At 47.0% G+C, this 16,540-nt stretch overlaps 1 protein-coding gene across 1 annotated transcript in view; it reads left to right on the top strand.

Moving 5' to 3' along the window:
• Nucleotides 1–12,234, top strand: part of LOC136573217 (scaffold attachment factor B2-like) — a 74,702-nt gene extending 62,468 nt beyond the window's left edge. Inside the window, 2 exon segments of the mRNA XM_066574499.1 lie at nt 6,429–6,489; nt 11,753–12,234. Of these exon segments, the coding sequence (XP_066430596.1) occupies nt 6,429–6,489; nt 11,753–11,777 (86 nt within the window). The 3' untranslated portion in view covers nt 11,778–12,234.
• Nucleotides 12,235–16,540: the final 4,306 nt, after the last annotated feature.

The raw sequence follows: 16,540 nt of genomic DNA, 5'->3' as shown, positions 1-16,540 counted from the left end.
ATTACCCCGTTTCTACCCAAATCTCAAAGTATCCTACAATCAGCATTCTCATATCCCAAGGACCTAAAGGTTTAATTTCAACACTTTACACGCATCTACTCTCTGCAAAGACCGGCCATAACCTGCTTCCTGTTTACGATAAATGGAAATCTTCGATCCCGTCTTTATCCCCCGAGGATCGGTCGGATGTTATTGAATCCCACCTCAGTTCCCTGCTGCTAACAATAAATTGATACAGCTTTATACAATATATCAAACATATCTAACGCCTGTTCGGTTATTTAAGATGGGGAGAATCTCTCCGAACTCATGCCACAGATGTCCTCAACCAGAATATGCCCGTTTGTTGATGATTTCTGGTCTTCTATCACGACTTTTATAAACCCGCTCCTACCAGCTCCTTTTAGGAGGAGTTTAGACCCTAAAACTATCTTGTTCGGTTTACTGATGGAGGAGCACTGGCCAAGATATGCATGTATTTTCTTAAAGGAGTAATAATCAGTAGCTATGCGATGGATGGCTGTGGAGCGGCCCTCGGGATCACGTTGGAATCACATGGTCAATACTAGAATCCCTTTCACAAAGTTATTTACCAGCATAGAGGCTGCCCAGACAAACTCCAGAAAATCTGGGGCTCACGGCTCGACGCAAACCCCACATTGATCCCAGAATAATCCCCTCCTCCCCCCCCCCCCCCTCTCCTTATACCCCCTCTGATTTTTGGGATTAAGAAGTAAAACCAGCACAAGTTGTGATGTTTTGGTCACATGACTTTTATTGCAGGTTTAGTTTGAGAAATGCAGTAAAAAGAAAAAACATAAAATCTATATAAATGTAAATGCTCAGATTACTGTAGAATACAGAATTGATTTATTGGTCTTTTATATACTCTACTGTTTCTCGCATTGTATGATTGTTTGATAAATAAAACAAAGTTAAAAAAAGCTAAAAAAAAACGGAGAAACATCAATTAAAAAAGATATAAAAAATAGCTCTATATGTCAGCAAAAAACTGAAAATTACCCTGGTCCTTAAGGGGTTAAACTGAGTAGACCTGTGCCAAGCGGCAAAAGATCAGCCGGATTTGATCGCCCATGCCACGCACTTGTATTTTTTCCCAACCATGGCTGACATTTTTCCAGTTGTCATTGATCATTTCACATAAAAGGCTGGTCAACCGTGTTATCCAAAATCTACCACTTGGGTCAATGATTATTCTTTGCCTATGGGCAGCTTAAAGGGCTTGTCCCACGGAAGCAACTTATGGCCTGTCCTGCCAATTGGTGACAGATGTTTAGTTGGTGAGGATCTGACTGGTGGGGGGACCTGATTAGATGATTGGAGTAGCGCACTGCCGCTCTGTTCATCTCTATGGGACTGCCAAGGTTAGCCAAGTCCAAGTGAACATAGAATCACAGTGATCACGGAATCACAGAATGTTAGAGTTGGAATGGGCCTCCAGGGTCATCTGGTCCTCCGAGGTCATCCTGCTCAGTGCAGGATCATGAAATCATCCCAGACAGATGTCTGTCCAGCCTTTGTTTGAACACTTCCATTGAAGGAGAACTCCCCACCTCCCGTGGCAACCTGTTCCACTCATTGATCCCCTCACTGTCTAATATCTAATCTATGTCTCCTCCCTTTCAGTTTCATCCCATTGCTTCTAGTCTTTCCTTGTGCGGATGAGAATAGGGCTGATCCCTCTGTACTGTGACAGCCCTTCAGGTATTTGTAGCAGTCACTTAGAAGAAAGGATTGCAGGTGTGACTGCTGCCCCATTCATATGGGGTTACCCAGAGGTTGTCATACTTGTTACAGTGGATGGAGAATGGTGGGTTTTGTGGGGCAGCCCCTTCTAAATTATATTACTGAAAAGCAAAAACCCTTAAAGCACATCTTAAGTAGATCACCACATATAAACCACCCAAGCGGGTGTCCTTTCTTTGTAGGCAGGTTTATATAACCGTAATACATTAAGCACAGCTGTATCCAATACCATATCCTTGCAGACAGGACACTCAAAATACTGCCAGCCGCCAGATCATTACAATCTTGTTTAATGGCACATAAATGCCACTGGTAGATCCACATACGCATCAACATACTACCTGCAAGAACAGTAACCACCCCGAAAAGGGCGCCCCACTTGTTTGTGGCTAAGCCCCTAGTCTGTCCACCATATAGTCACTGCCTCCTTTCCAGTTCATTTCCCCATGAGATGCCTGGTTCATTCAGGGGATTCTAACATTAGGAAGATGTTGGCCAGTGGAAACGTTGGTGTAAGTTCACATAACGGAGCTAGCTGTCAAGCTGTCGGCCAATCAGCAGTCTGCTACTTGACCTTCATTCTGCATGTAGTAGCAACCAAGCGTGACCATATGGTTGGCCCGAACGTTCTTTAGGTCCTAAATAGGAAAAGTGAAGGGGTCACAACTATTATTCAATGCTAAGTGCAAAAGTATTAGCACCCCTGTGTAATGTGCCAAATCTAATTCTCTAACTTCCCAAAGTCGTGCAAACATGAAATTTGGCACAACCATTCTTTAGGTCATTAATAGGAAAAGTAAAGGGGTCACAGCTTGAAAATTCACTGCTAATTGCAAAAGTATTGGCATCCCGATGTAATGTACCTAATCTAATTCTCTAACTTCTCGCTGTCATACAAACATGAAATTTTGCACGACCATTCTTAGTTCCTAAATGGAAAAAGTAAAGGGGTCACACCTCGATTATTCAACGCTAATTGCAAAAGTAAGTGGACTCCTATGTAACTTCCCTGTGTCGTACAAGCTTGAAATTTAGCGCGAGCATTCTTTAGGTTCTAAATGAGGAGAGTGGGAGGGGTGGAACATTCTACAGAGGGACATCGGTAGATGCAGCCGGAGGAGAATCTAACGCTCCTCTATATGTATACATATTTTATTCCTCGGTTCCTCTACCTTGACTTCATAAAATTGTCTGTGCAAAGAACATGTAAACACCTGTATCAAATTAACTCGGGCGAAGCCGGGTATATCACAAAACTTCAGGCGTGTTCTAAAAATGTACCTCTTCAGGGAGGCATACCACATCTCCTAAACCAAACCCCTCTGTACTCCGCCTGATAACATGCTCCCTGACCTACTGACTGCAATCCCTGCTAGCCATCATAAACCGCTCCTGCAGTCATACCGATTCTGCCGTCACACAGCTAAATGTCTGACCATTGTCTGTGTGTATAGCATCCCTCACTCTCCACCCCCCCATACAGTGCACATCTCCACCTCGCCATACCGTGCACATCTCCACCTCGCCATACCATGCCCATCTCCACCCCGCCATACCCTGCACATCTCCACCATACCCTGCACATCTCCACCCCACCATACCCTGCACATCTCCACCATACCGTGCACATCTCCACCCCGCCATACTGTGCACATCTCCACCCCACCATACCGTGCACATCTCCAGCCCACCATACCGTGCACATCTCCAGCCCACCATACCGTGCACCTCTCCACCCCGCCATACCGTGCACATCTCCACCCCGCCATACCCTGCCCATCTCCACCCCACCATACCGGGCACATCTCCACCCCACCATACCGGGCACATCTCCACCCCACCATACCGGGCACATCTCCACCCCACCATACCGGGCACATCTCCACCCCACCATACCGTGCACATCTCCACCCCACCATACCGGGCACATCTCCACCCCACCATACCGGGCACATCTCCACCCCACCATACCGTGCACATCTCCACCCCACCATACCGTGCACATCTCCACCCCACCATACCGGGCACATCTCCACCCCACCATACCGGGCACATCTCCACCTCTCCATACCGGGCCCATCTCCACCTCACCATACCGGGCACATCTCCACCCCGCCATACCGGGCACATCTCCACCCCGCCATACCGGGCACATCTCCACCTCCCCATACCGGGCACATCTCCACCCCGCCATACCGTGCACATCTCCACCCCGCCATACCGTGCACATCTCCACCCCACCATACCGTGCACATCTCCACCCCACCATACCGTGCACATCTCCACCTCACCATACCGGGCACATCTCCACCTCTCCATACCCTGCACATCTCCACCTCTCCATACTGTGCATATCTCCACCCCCCCACACCGTGCACATCTCCAGCCCCTTTACCTTCTGTATCCCCCCATTACTTGTAGTATGTAAGCTCGTTGGAGCAGGACCCACACCCCTATTGTTTCCATCAGCTGATTACGATTGTAACCGTGGTTCTGTAATGTCTGTACTTTTGTCTTTCTGTATCCCCCTGTCTATGTAAGCGCTGCGGAATATGTTGGCGCTATACAAATAAAGATTATTATTATTATTATATCAGCTAGTTGTTTATATGGTTTGCCTGTATGTGGCCATAATAGTTCTGTAAGTTAGTCTCACCTCCCGCGATTTCCATAGGAACTTAAAGAAAAGGGATTTTAGTTCACTAAATAAAGATGCGGGTAGCCAGATGGGTGCTGCCGGTAACCGATAAGAGTCTGTGCAGCTCGAGTGACTGAAGCTGGGAACGTCTGGCTCTAAGGAGGGCAATGCCATTCAAAGTATATGCATCCTGTAGGCTCTCTGGTATTTTAATTCCCAGATATCTCAGAGACGTTTGCTGCCACCTAAACAGGAGTTTGTTTTCCATCGAGGATCTGTCTGTCGGAGTAGTTGAGATTCCAAGTACTTCGCATTTCAAATGTGTGGAGGAGGGAGGAAAAAGTTCTGTCAGGGTTCCGTAGGATAAGGAGGAGGTCATCTGCAAGTGTGGCTATTTTGTGTTGCCCGTCTCGTACTTTAATGCCTTCAGCTGAGGGGTTTTGGTGCGTGAATTAGCGTGTCTATCGTTAAAATAAACAGAGGGTGAAAGAGGGCAGCCTTGCCTAACTCCATTCCGTATTTGAGAAGTGGGGGACAGTTCCGTTTAATGTAAGTCGAGCGTGTGGGGGAGAGGAAATAGCCGAGATCAGGTCAACAAATTTAGGAGTGCGAATTTCATGCATGACCAGTTAATTCGGTCAAAAGCCATTTCTGCATCGGTACTTGTGAGTTTAGAATTGGTGCTTTTCCTATGTTGTGATGTCATTTCTTGATGATTTTTGGTTGGTAAATGAGAAAGGGGCGGCATTCATATAATCTTTATACAGCGCCAACATATTCTGCAGCACTTATAAAACAGGGGAACTAAAAACAAGACCATGGTTACATCTGGTAATCAGCTGAAGGAGACAGTAGGGGTGCGGGGCTCCAACGAACTTACATACTACAGATAATGGGGGCTACAGAAGGTCAAGGGGATGGAGAGGTGCCTGGTTTGGCGAGGTGGAGATGTGTGGATGCTATACATATAGACAATAGTCAGACCGTATAGTGGCTGAATCAGTGTGACTGCAGGGGCGGTTGATGGCGGCTAGCAGGGATTACAGTCAGTAGGTCAGAGAGCATGTTATCAGGCTGAGTACAGAGGGGTTTGGTTTAGGAGATATGGTATGCCTCCTTGAAGTGGGGCATTTTTAGAGCACACCTGAAGTTTAGTGTGTCAGGGATTGCCGAGATAGCCGGAGGCAATGTAGGGGGGCGCTGCACTGTGGAGGGCTTTGTGGACGAGGGTGGTGAGTGTGAACTGTATTCTGTATTTAACGGGCAGCCAGTGTAGTGACCGGCACAGGGCAGAGGCATCCGAGTCGCGGCTGGCCAGGAAGATGAGCCTGGCTGCCGCATTTAGGATGGGTTGGAGGGGGTAGAGTCTGGTGCAGGGGAGGCCGATCAGCAACGAGTTGTAATAATCGAGCTGAGAGTGGATGAGGGCGATGGTGAGTGTTTTTAGCGTGTCTGTGGCGTGAGAGGCGGATTCCTGCGATGTTCTTGAGGTGCAGCTGACAGGTTCGGGACAGAGATTGGATGTAGGGGGTTAAGGAGAGATCGGAGTCAAATATGACCCCAAAGCAGCGGGCATGCTGGGAGTTATGGTGGCGCCACACACTGAGATGGAGATGTCAGGAGGAGGTCGGTTAGTGGAGGGTGGAAACACCAGCAGGGCAGTTGTTGAGAGATTCAGTTTCAGGTAGAGGGAGGACATAGTGTTAGAGACAGCGAACAGACAGTCGGTGGCGTTCTGGAGGACCGGCGCTGTGAGGTCACGGGAATTGGATTTGGGGCGTACAAGTGCAGAAACCGCAGCTTAGCTGAGGGCTCCTACCACCGTCACACTGCAAGTCATGTACAGACAGCGGAATACAAACCTCTGCAGTCAGAGCGGATACTAGATCTGGTTGTCAGTGGCTCATACATAAGTCTAGGCGAGGCAGTCCTCTGATGGAGCTGGTGGGGATGGCCGTAGATCAGCTTGTTGGTTACACAACCTCTTGTAGCTCATTGTGGCTTTCTTTTACCTTTTCAAAAGGTGAGCGAGAATTGCCGGGCGCCTCTGGACCAGCAGCGGGGACTAAAGGAGGAGTCCACGGGTAAGTAGTCACGTGGACGGAGCTACATCCACAAAACCTGATCCCTCTCCCTGCGTCTGGCCTCCATACTCGGTCCTTCTCTCCTTGTTTTTACTTCCATTTGCCGTCTGTTTTTCATGTCTGCAAAATAAACTGAAAAGCCGAATTCTTTTCTCTGCATTAAAAAAAACCGCCCCCAAACGTCATCCAAGAGGCGTCAGCTGCCTTCTGTCCCCGGTTACTGCAACAGAAACCTTGTGTCCGTAAATTGGATTAGAATGGTGTATGCGGCAACGCAAACTGTGCGAAAATTATTCTGTGTAGTCCCTCCCTCTTTTAAGCTGACTATGCTCGGACAAACACCGCTCTTGCGCCGGCCTGACTTGCACCTTTATGCAGGATTAGTGACAGTCGGGTTAATGAGGTGAGTCATAGCGGTGCTTCGCCACTGAGGGGTTAATGGTACGCCAAACACCATAAAATAGATCCATGTAAAATGTTTGAAGGTAGACGTGGAAGCAAAACGCACCGTTACCAGTAAAGTATGTGACCCCTTTGGAATTTCTGGGATCTCTGCACGGATTATAAATCGGGCCACTTTTTGCGTCCCATTTTTGGCGCCTGGATAGAGAGGTGCCGGTCTGTCTGTGGCTTATCGGAGAGGGGAGCTCAGGAATCGTGCATTGTGTACTCCCCTCCAGGACCCCGGAGTATCAGCAGAAGGGCCCCTGGTTGGCATGCAGCTCTCTCCACTATGCTTTATGGGCGTTGTGAAATGCTTGGCAGTTATCACAGCGCCATCTACGGTGGGGAGAGACGCATGCTGCCCTATTCTCTATAGCCCTGAAGGTGCAATCAGTACCGATTGGACATGTATGGCACAGGAACCCTATCTTTTCTCCTTAGGGAGACACCTAGGTGAGTGAGGAGACTTATAAGGTCATCCTCGCTCCTCTGGGTAATATGCAAATAGGGAAGATGGAACAATACCTCTGCAGCGCCACCTATTGGAAGGCAGCATTCCTGCAAGTCAATGTAACAATGACTGGGGATTGAAAGCCAAGCCAGAATCCATAGACAGACGGCTGTTCCAGGGTGTTTGCACCTCATCCGTGTGGCATATACATTCATTGGAAAACTAAAAACAAATCGAGCGTCTGGAAGGAATCAAAGCTTCCATGTGTGATTGTAATGTGGATATAAGGGATTACACTATCTGAGCAAAAGCATCATTCATTGTGGGGAACTGACCCCTTGTAGGGAGGCTCTAGTACCCTGTTGTACCGCCTCTAGCTTGGATACAAGATGTGATACAGGTGGGCATGGAGGCTCCAGTATCCTGTGGTACCGCCTCTAGCTTGGGTACAAGATGTGATACAGGTGGGCATGGAGGCTCTAGTACCCTGTGGTACCGCCTCTAGCTTGGATACAAGATGTGATACGGGAGGGCATGGAGGCTCTAGTGCCCTGTGGTACCGCCTCCAGCTTGGATACAAGATGTGATACAGGAGGGCATGGAGGCTCTAGTATCCTGTTGTACCGCCTCTAGCTTGGATACAAGATGTGATACGGGCAGGCATGGAGTCTCTAGTGCCCTGTGGTACCGCCTCCAGCTTGGATACAAGATGTGATACTGGGGGGCATGTAGGCTCTAGTACCCTGTAGTACCGCCTCTAGCTTGGATATAAGATGTGATACTGGGGGGCATGGAGCCTCTAGTACCCTATTGTACCGCCTCTAGCTTGGATACAAGATAATACGAGAGGCATGGAGGCTCTAGTACCCTGCTGTACTACCTCTAGCTTGGATACAAGATGTGATACGGACCGCTATGGAGGCTCTAGTACCTTGTTGTACCAACTCTAGCTTGTATACAAGATGTGATACAGGCAGACATGAAGGCTCTAGTACCCTGTTGTGCTACCTCTAGCTTGGATACAAGATGTGATACAGGCAGGCATGAATGAAGGCTCTAGTGTGATGGTGGTGCCACATCTAGGTTGGATACAAGATGTGATACGAGTGGCATGGAGGCTCTAGTACCCGGTTGTACCACCTCTAGCTTGTATACAAGATGTGATATGGGCAGACATGGAGGCTCTAGTACCCTGTTGTACCACCTCTAGCTTGGATACAAGATGTGATACAGGTGGGCATGGAGGCTCTAGTGCCTTGTGGTACTACCTCTAGCTTGGATACAAAATGTGATGCAGGCATGGAGGCTCTAGTACCTTGTTATATCACCTCTTAGCCTCGATACAAGATGTGATGCAAGCAGGAATGGAGGCTCTAGTACCCTGTTGTACCGCCTCTAGCTTGGATACAAGATGTGATGCGGATAGAAATGGAGGCTCTACTACCCTGTTGTACCGCCTCTAGCTTGGTTACAAGATGTGATACGGGGGCATGGAGGCTCTAGTACCCTGATGTACCACCTCTAGCTTGGTTACAAGATGTGATACGGGTGGGCATGGAGACGTACAGGATCTATATGGTATCTTGTGGAATATTGGTCCACATTTGCTGTAATTCTGCCTCTAGATTGTGCAAACTCATAGTCTGTTTGAGTTGGCATCCCAGATGGTCCCACACATGGTCTATTGGCAATAAATCTGGCAACCGCGGAAGTGTTGCAGTGGAAGCCACCATGAGAGGAACACATGTGGCTGCAGGATATCCTGAACATATCGCTGTTCTGTCATTGTCCTGTGTACCACTACTAGGGGGGACCGACTGCTGTGTGATTTTCCCCCTCCCAGACATCACATTAGAAGTTGGGGAAGTGTGCCAATTCACAGCAAAGACGGAATTGAGGTGCTCACCCCAAGGTCTTCAGACATGAACATAGCCATCATCAATGCCCAAATAAAACTTGGGTTCAATGCAAATGGGTGTCAACAGTGCTCTGAGACTAAATGTCCTTTATCCAAGTGCCTGGAAATAGTTCTGACAGACACAGGGGTGTAACAACGGCATCACCTTTCACTGGATGGTGGACAATGAAACACTTGGAGCTGCTGGTTTTGACGGACGATCAGACGCTCCTCTCTACTGGTGGTGTGTCGGGGGCGTCTTGAGCCCAGTCACTTTTTGTGCCTCATCACCTCCTAACAGTCTGGTCAGAGGCTTCTCTCTACTGGTGGTCTGTTGGGGGTCCTGAGCCCGGCCACCTCGTGTACCCTTACACATCCACTGGTCCCAACACCTCCTAACAGTCTGGTCAGATGCTCCTCTCTACTGATGGTCTGTCGGGGACGTCCTGAGCCCAGTCACCTTGTGTGCCCCCATCCATTGGTCCCAACATCTCCTAACAGTCTGGTTAGAACAGCCAGTGGGGGACACTTCATCAATACGACCAACCAGCTTCTCACATCCCAATAATGCGCCCCTCTCAGTCTCTGGTAACTGGGTGAAATCTCTTCTCTGCGCCGTTGAGGAGTCTAGTGGCCAACAAGCTCTACAAGTGGAAGAAGAGGTCACTTGACACAAGGAGCCTCCGAGAGCCTCTTATAGGCCAGGGGGGGGGGAACCATTTCTAGGGCCTCCGGTGACAAAACCGTTCATCTAATCACCACAACTCTCATACCAAATATGTATTTTTGTTTTATGGTTTAGATTCTTTTATTATAGATATAGCAAAAGGGGGTGATTTAAACTTTTATTACTTTTTTTTTTTTTTTACAATTAGTAAAACTTTATTGATCTTGTTTTAACTTCTTTTTTTTTTTTTTTAAGTCCTCCTCGGGGACCACAACATGTGATGCTTTGATCTCTTCTGCAGTACGATGTAATACCATAGCCTTACATCATACTGCAATATGACAGGCAGTCACTCAGGCCAACCCCTGGGGGTGGGGTTTTTTGTTTCTTTTTTTTCTAGCACCTTTCTAATTGGCTCCTCTATAGCAGTTGAAAATAGCAGAAAAAAAACATGTTGTTAAATTGGAAAAATGCCAACAAACACATTTTTATGCATTTCTCAATGCATTTTATACAAGTCCTTTTGTACCAACATCTGTATCTGCCTGGTGCGGCCGATGATCGGCGCCATCACCTATCTGGCGGAGGATGAAGGGCTTTAGCAGAATGCGCGGTCTTCCCTTAGAGAGCAGTTTAGTGCGCTAGCTTTGGTTTTAACCGGATGGGTATAATTCCTGTTTGCATGTCAGACTTCTTTCACATATGGGGGAGGGGGGATTCTTTTGGCAAAGTTCCATTTTTCTGCCAAACTTGCCACTTTTGATGAAAAGCAAGCATTGCTTGGCAAAATGGCCGTGGCCTCCCAGAGACTGACAGCTGTACTATAATTACTGCAAATGATACCGCAATTCTGTGCCAGACCAAAGTTGGCGTAGGCTGGCTTATCTGGCGCACAAGACTTGCCATCGATGTGTCAAATGTATAACTTTTCGTAAGTTTGGTAGGCTCCCCAGCACACTGCTGCTGAAGACTGGCGTCAGATCGCCGTTAACAACCCCCCCCCCCCCAGTGTGTTTTTTTTGTGGTGTTTCTGGCATTTTTGTGGTGTTTTCTGTTGTTTTTCAGGAATGCCAGGAATTTGTTCACAGCTTTATTTTTCCCTGCAATATTCCTCTATAGAAAATCTCTGATGAAACACCTGAAAAAGCCGCATAGAAAGCAGCATTATGGGAAAAACTCCGAAACCGAGTAAACGCACCAGAAGTGAGGAAGCAAAGGCCACAAAAAGTACCGTTTGTAGTGCGGTTAATATTTCTATATTGACTTAGAGCGAGCATCCGGCCGGTGTGTTTTACCGGAAGACGTGGCAAAGAAAGGGCTTAATAGTTCTAGAAAATCAGAAACCTCTGTGTGCCGCCACCCCGGGTCCTTGGATCCGCCATGGAAACCTCATGGGTTCCACACTGTATCCGCGGCAAATAAGAAATAGAAATCCACGCCACGTTCTGTACGGCGCAGATTTCAGGTCTAAGGTGTGAACAAAAGGGGCCACATGCCACTTCTTGATGCAGAAGCTACATCAGGAAATCGGCACACGGTCAGCCATATTTAAAGACGCCAATCCACGTAGCGATAGACCGCAGCCGCTAATGCAAATCCATGGCAGAAAGGTCTGCCTTCCCCATCAGATCTCTGTGACCCCCCCCCCCCCCACCTGAGGATTCCTTCCTGCACCTTTTTCTTCTGTAACTTTTTTTTTCAATAGTAAAAAAGACACCATGAATTTCATACGTTTTATTTCTTTTTTTAAATTTACACATTTTTAACGTTTTTTTTCTTCATGCATTTTTTTTATTTCCTATAGAGAAGCCTTTGGAAAAAATGCCTGAAAAACGCCAAACCTAGAAAAAAAACTTCATGGATCCAAAAAGAGCACCGAAAGTGAGGAAAACGCCACAAAAAAAGGGAAAATAAGTTTCTAGTGCATTTTTGATTTGCCTACTGCCTCAGAATTTAAAAAATACGCCAGCAAAAACTCTGCCAAACGCGGCATTACTACTAAAAACGGAGCGCGAGAAACCAACTGAAAGGATTTTGGTGCCGCTCTCATTTCTTCTTCTCTCTTGGCGCAGTAATTTTCATAAAAGTGAAAACACTCAAGAAGCGCCGGCATCTGCAGGAACTCAAGGAGGAAACTTTGGAGGACAAAGCCGACCCAGCGACCATCGGTTTGCACACCGTTATTGAAGATCTCAGTGTTTTAATGTAAATGAATCTGAAGGGTTTTTATTGATGTGCTCTGCCTTGTAAAATGCTACAATATTAAAGTTGATTTAACGTATAAAAGCCGTTCTGTCGGAAGTATTAGATTAGTTGTTCCTTGCAGTTTTACAAACCATTGATGTTGCCTGTTGGTGAAGGGTGAGTGCCCGATGTAGAATGCCAGCGCTGCCTGGCATTTCAGAACACTGGATCCAATAGAGTTGTATCTTGGATGTCGCACACCAACCAGGGATGATGGAAGGAAAGGAGCTTTGTGCCTCTACCTGCTGTTACGGCATTCAGATTAAAATGAGAATTTTGTTAAAAAGAATGTTAATTTGTAACCGTTTCCTGTCTTTAATCGACCTCTTCCTTTTTTATTGCCTTTGTTGAAATCTAACAATTAGATCCTTCTGCTTTTGCGTAAGTGCTGTGACACTTCCCATAAACCTTAGTCTAGGGGCTGAGCCTGCTGAAGATGGGGAGGTTCATCTGGTGGGCAGCCACCTTTACTCCTTTAGTAATTTAGGCGATACTTAATGGGGGTCATAGCTTTATCAATGCATGACACAGTTGGGTGTCTCAGGCCTCTTCTGAAGCATGTTTATTGAATACATCTTATATAGCAAACATGATATAGGCTGATCATGTGCCCGCCTCACCCCCTCAGCGTCCAATCAAATTACAATAAGCCTTTTACAGCTTATTATGCATAAAGCAATTCAGGTTTAGAAAAGGTTTCCTTCTTAAATCACATTTTAGAGACCACTGTGCGGGAATAATGCCAGTACATCTGGGGAACAAAAGTAACAGATGGGGAACGGGGTTGTGGCAAACCCTTGTAGCATAAGGTAATGTGGCAGTGTAGGATAAGAGATGGCCTGCAGCTAATTAACAGAACGTCTGTATGTGTGTGCCTGGAGAGAATAAAACCTCCAGACCTACCGAACTCGGAGGCTAGTCCCCCTGAGAGAGGACCTGCGAGAGTGCGCTTATAGACTGCCCCTAGGTTGACACCCTGGATGGATATAATGGTAAGAGTTTACTCTATCCTATACCTAGTACCTTAAGCACAAAGCAAAGTATGTGTTTTGCTTATATATATGTGTGCAGTGTAACATGCGCCAACCATGTGCAGATTGTATGATACTGTCTATTAATGTATCTGAGAGTGATTCTCTCTGAGACAATGAGCTTGTGTTGGTTGAGAAAGCCATGAATCTGATAGGGGTAGACAGTCCTTAGGTGTGATTCATCTGGAGGGCAAATGGAACAGAGTGCGGTTGCCGTGGACAACAAACATCAAGAGCAGATAGCTGTTGCAAAGAAGCAAAAGAACTTTAGCTGGAGGTGCCTCACTGTGGATCGATGTGCACCTCCGTGTCTTCTGGCTAGGAGACCAGTGAGTAAAGATAAGGACACATGAATTTCTGGTGGGTGAAATCCGATAGGTGATAGAACTGGATTCAAACCAGGTGGTTTCCAAGGTTATGTCTGAGGTGCTGCCATTCCTCAAGACAGGTCCCGAAAGTGGTAAGACTGTGCTTATCCATGTTGAAACTTTGTATGAAACAGTACTGTTTGAACTTGTTAAATGCGAAGAGCAAAATAGTTTGCTTTGGACAAGGACTTCCCATACTTCTCGCAGTTGTGAGAGGGAGAGGATGCAGCCTTCTACACCATCTGCTGGTCAGCAGTTTAAGCAGCCAAGCCTCTGAGCAAAGGGTGGTGGGAGTTCCACGATCTTAATGTGAACTGCGTCCAATGTCGATGTATCCTGAGGAGCTGCAGTGCTGAAAGATAAGTCTGCGGAGTGGTCAAACCATCCCAGGGACTGATAACTGTGCAGCATTGACAGAACTGAGTGACTCGGTGTTAAAAATGTATTGCAGGATGTGTCTGTTCCAAAAGGAGTTGCTGGAAATGACACACAGCAAAGGTATGATGTGATTGTAAAGTTACGTGACTTGCCTAATGTTTTCTTTGTAGAGTCCACTGCATCATCCTGCAATGTGCATTAGCGTTAAAAGTATTGGGAAAGTACTGATAAAAATGTTGCATGAAATACTTTGACACAGAAGTCTCATGTGATAAGGTTAATGGAATGTCCTGTTCTGTAAAATGCCTATAAATTGTGACCGTATTCCACAGCCTGCACAGGTGAAGAGTGCAGCCACAGCCCATTAGCTCAAATATGCCCATAGTGGTAGGGCATGAAAATAACGAAAGGATTGCATGTAGTTCCAAGGGGGAAGGCAAACTAAAGATAGGTGTTGTCAGTATAGTTTCCAGCTAAACTAACGCGGTTGCTAGTGACAACCCACTGTCCGCTGTGCCTACAGATAAGACAAATACAAAGAAAGAAACGACTGCTTCTCTGAAGATAGAAGATGGTGTAGTGAAGACCATGAGGTCCAGACTGGAAAAGGTGAACGGCTGCACAGAGTTCACGAGGGACTTATCAAGATGCGTGTTAACATGGATATGCTTTGAAGGCCAAAATGATTGCAGAAGAAGCATGACAAGCTGCAATTTTAAAGATATGAGCAGTTGGAAAGGAAGCTGCCAGTTTGCATCTGATTGCAGGAGAGGCCAAGAGACCGAGGCTACTGGTAGAAGAAGAAACGGAAAGGGATCCTAAATGAAAAGCGGTCTGCCCTCAATGAAGTCACCCTGTTTAAAGAGTTAAACTGATGTCATCTTAAAGGAGAGAGCACCTCGGGAGACTAGCAGATGCTGATTACAGATTATAACTGGAAGAGCAAACTGGTTAGTGCAAGCAAGATGTTGATTCCACTCTTGCTAGACTAGAAAAAGAGTCTGCACAAAAGAATGTGGCTGTGAAGAAAATTTTTGAGCTTTAGTCACAGGTGAATGACAAAGTCCTGGAATCGGAGAGAGCTACTCGCAGCAAGACAGAAAAACCAAAGAGGGATTTGGGAGAAGAACATGAAGCTCAAATCCAGAAGCTTAAGGCCCATTTACATTGAACGAGTGTCGGGCAAACCATGCCCGCCACTTGTCCCTGTATCCCCGTGCTCCTGCGTGGGAGATGGCACAGCTGTCTCGCACACGGAGCGGCCAGCAGGGGGGCGGAGCAGTGCAGGAGATTTCTCTCCTCTCTCTCCCCCTCCCCTCTCTATTCAAATAACACAGGCGCCGTTCGCTATTGATGATCTTTTAGCAGCACAACAGATGAGCGATGAAGATCATCGTGCAGTTTAAACAACAGCCGTTCAATAGCGAACGGCGCCTGTGTTATGTGAATGGAGAGTGAAATCTCCTGCTCTGCCCCGCACCCATGCCGGCCGCTCTGTGTGTGAGCGAGCTGTGCTAGCTTCCGTACGGAAATGCGGGGATACAGGGACGAGTGTCAGGCATCGTTTGTCTAAATGGGCCTTTAGCCAGAAACCTGCCCAAGCTGTAAAGGAACTGTCCAAACACATAGAGCAAGCTAAAACGGTGAAAGGAAACTTGGAAAAGGCCAAACGCCCTCTGAAAGTGCAATGAGTTGATCAATGAGGTAAAGGTACTTCTGCAAGCCAAGAGCGACTCTGAATACCAAAGGACTAGAGTGGAATCTCAACTTCAAGGGTCTCTTAGTATCAAACTGAAACAAATGGAAGATGACAGAAGAGTGTTACTTGAGCAACTAGAGGAAAATGACAAAACAAAGCAAAACTTATCCAAGCAGATTTCAATACTTCGGGCCCAGTTGGCAGATATGATAAAGAAAATAGAGAAGAAACACGGTTTTGATCAGTTGCTTAGTGAGGAGAAAACCATTTCTGCTTAAATACAAAGGAATGTGACTGTGCTGAAGCAGGGGCTCATGAAAAGGAAATCCAAGTGCTTTGCTTGGCATGGAAGAGGCCCTCGGTATAAAGACTGAGTTAGAAAGGCTCAACAAACAATTGTGCAATGGATACCGGTGATCATGGAAAAGCTAAAGTAAAAAAAATAAATGCTTCAGCTGCCATCATGGATCTGATCCATGAGGGCAGCTGAAAATACCTCCATAATGTCTTGCGACAATCATATAGACTTGTCGCTGTGGGGGGTCTGTCACGTAGACTTGTCGCTGTGGGGGGTCTGTCACGTAGACTTGTCGCTGTTAAGGGTTCTGTCACATAGACTTGTTGCTGGGTGGGGGTGCGGTCACACAGACTTGTCACCAGGGGTGGGGGTGCGGTCACAGACTTGTCACCAGGGGTGGGGGTGCGGTCACACAGACTTGTCACCAGGGGTGGGGGTGTGGTCACATAGGCTTGTCACTGTAGGGGGTTCTGTCACATAGATTTGTCGCCAGGAGTGGGGGTGCTGTCACATAGACTTGTCGCTGTGGGGTGCGAGGGAAGAGGGGAAGGTTATGTTGCCATAGTAATTTGTT

The sequence above is a fragment of the Eleutherodactylus coqui genome, chromosome 7, assembly GCF_035609145.1.
Source record: "Eleutherodactylus coqui strain aEleCoq1 chromosome 7, aEleCoq1.hap1, whole genome shotgun sequence".
Classification (NCBI taxonomy): Eukaryota; Metazoa; Chordata; class Amphibia; order Anura; family Eleutherodactylidae; genus Eleutherodactylus; species Eleutherodactylus coqui.
Note: the sequence above shows the minus strand (reverse complement) of the source record. Positions and strands in the feature narration are given on the sequence as shown.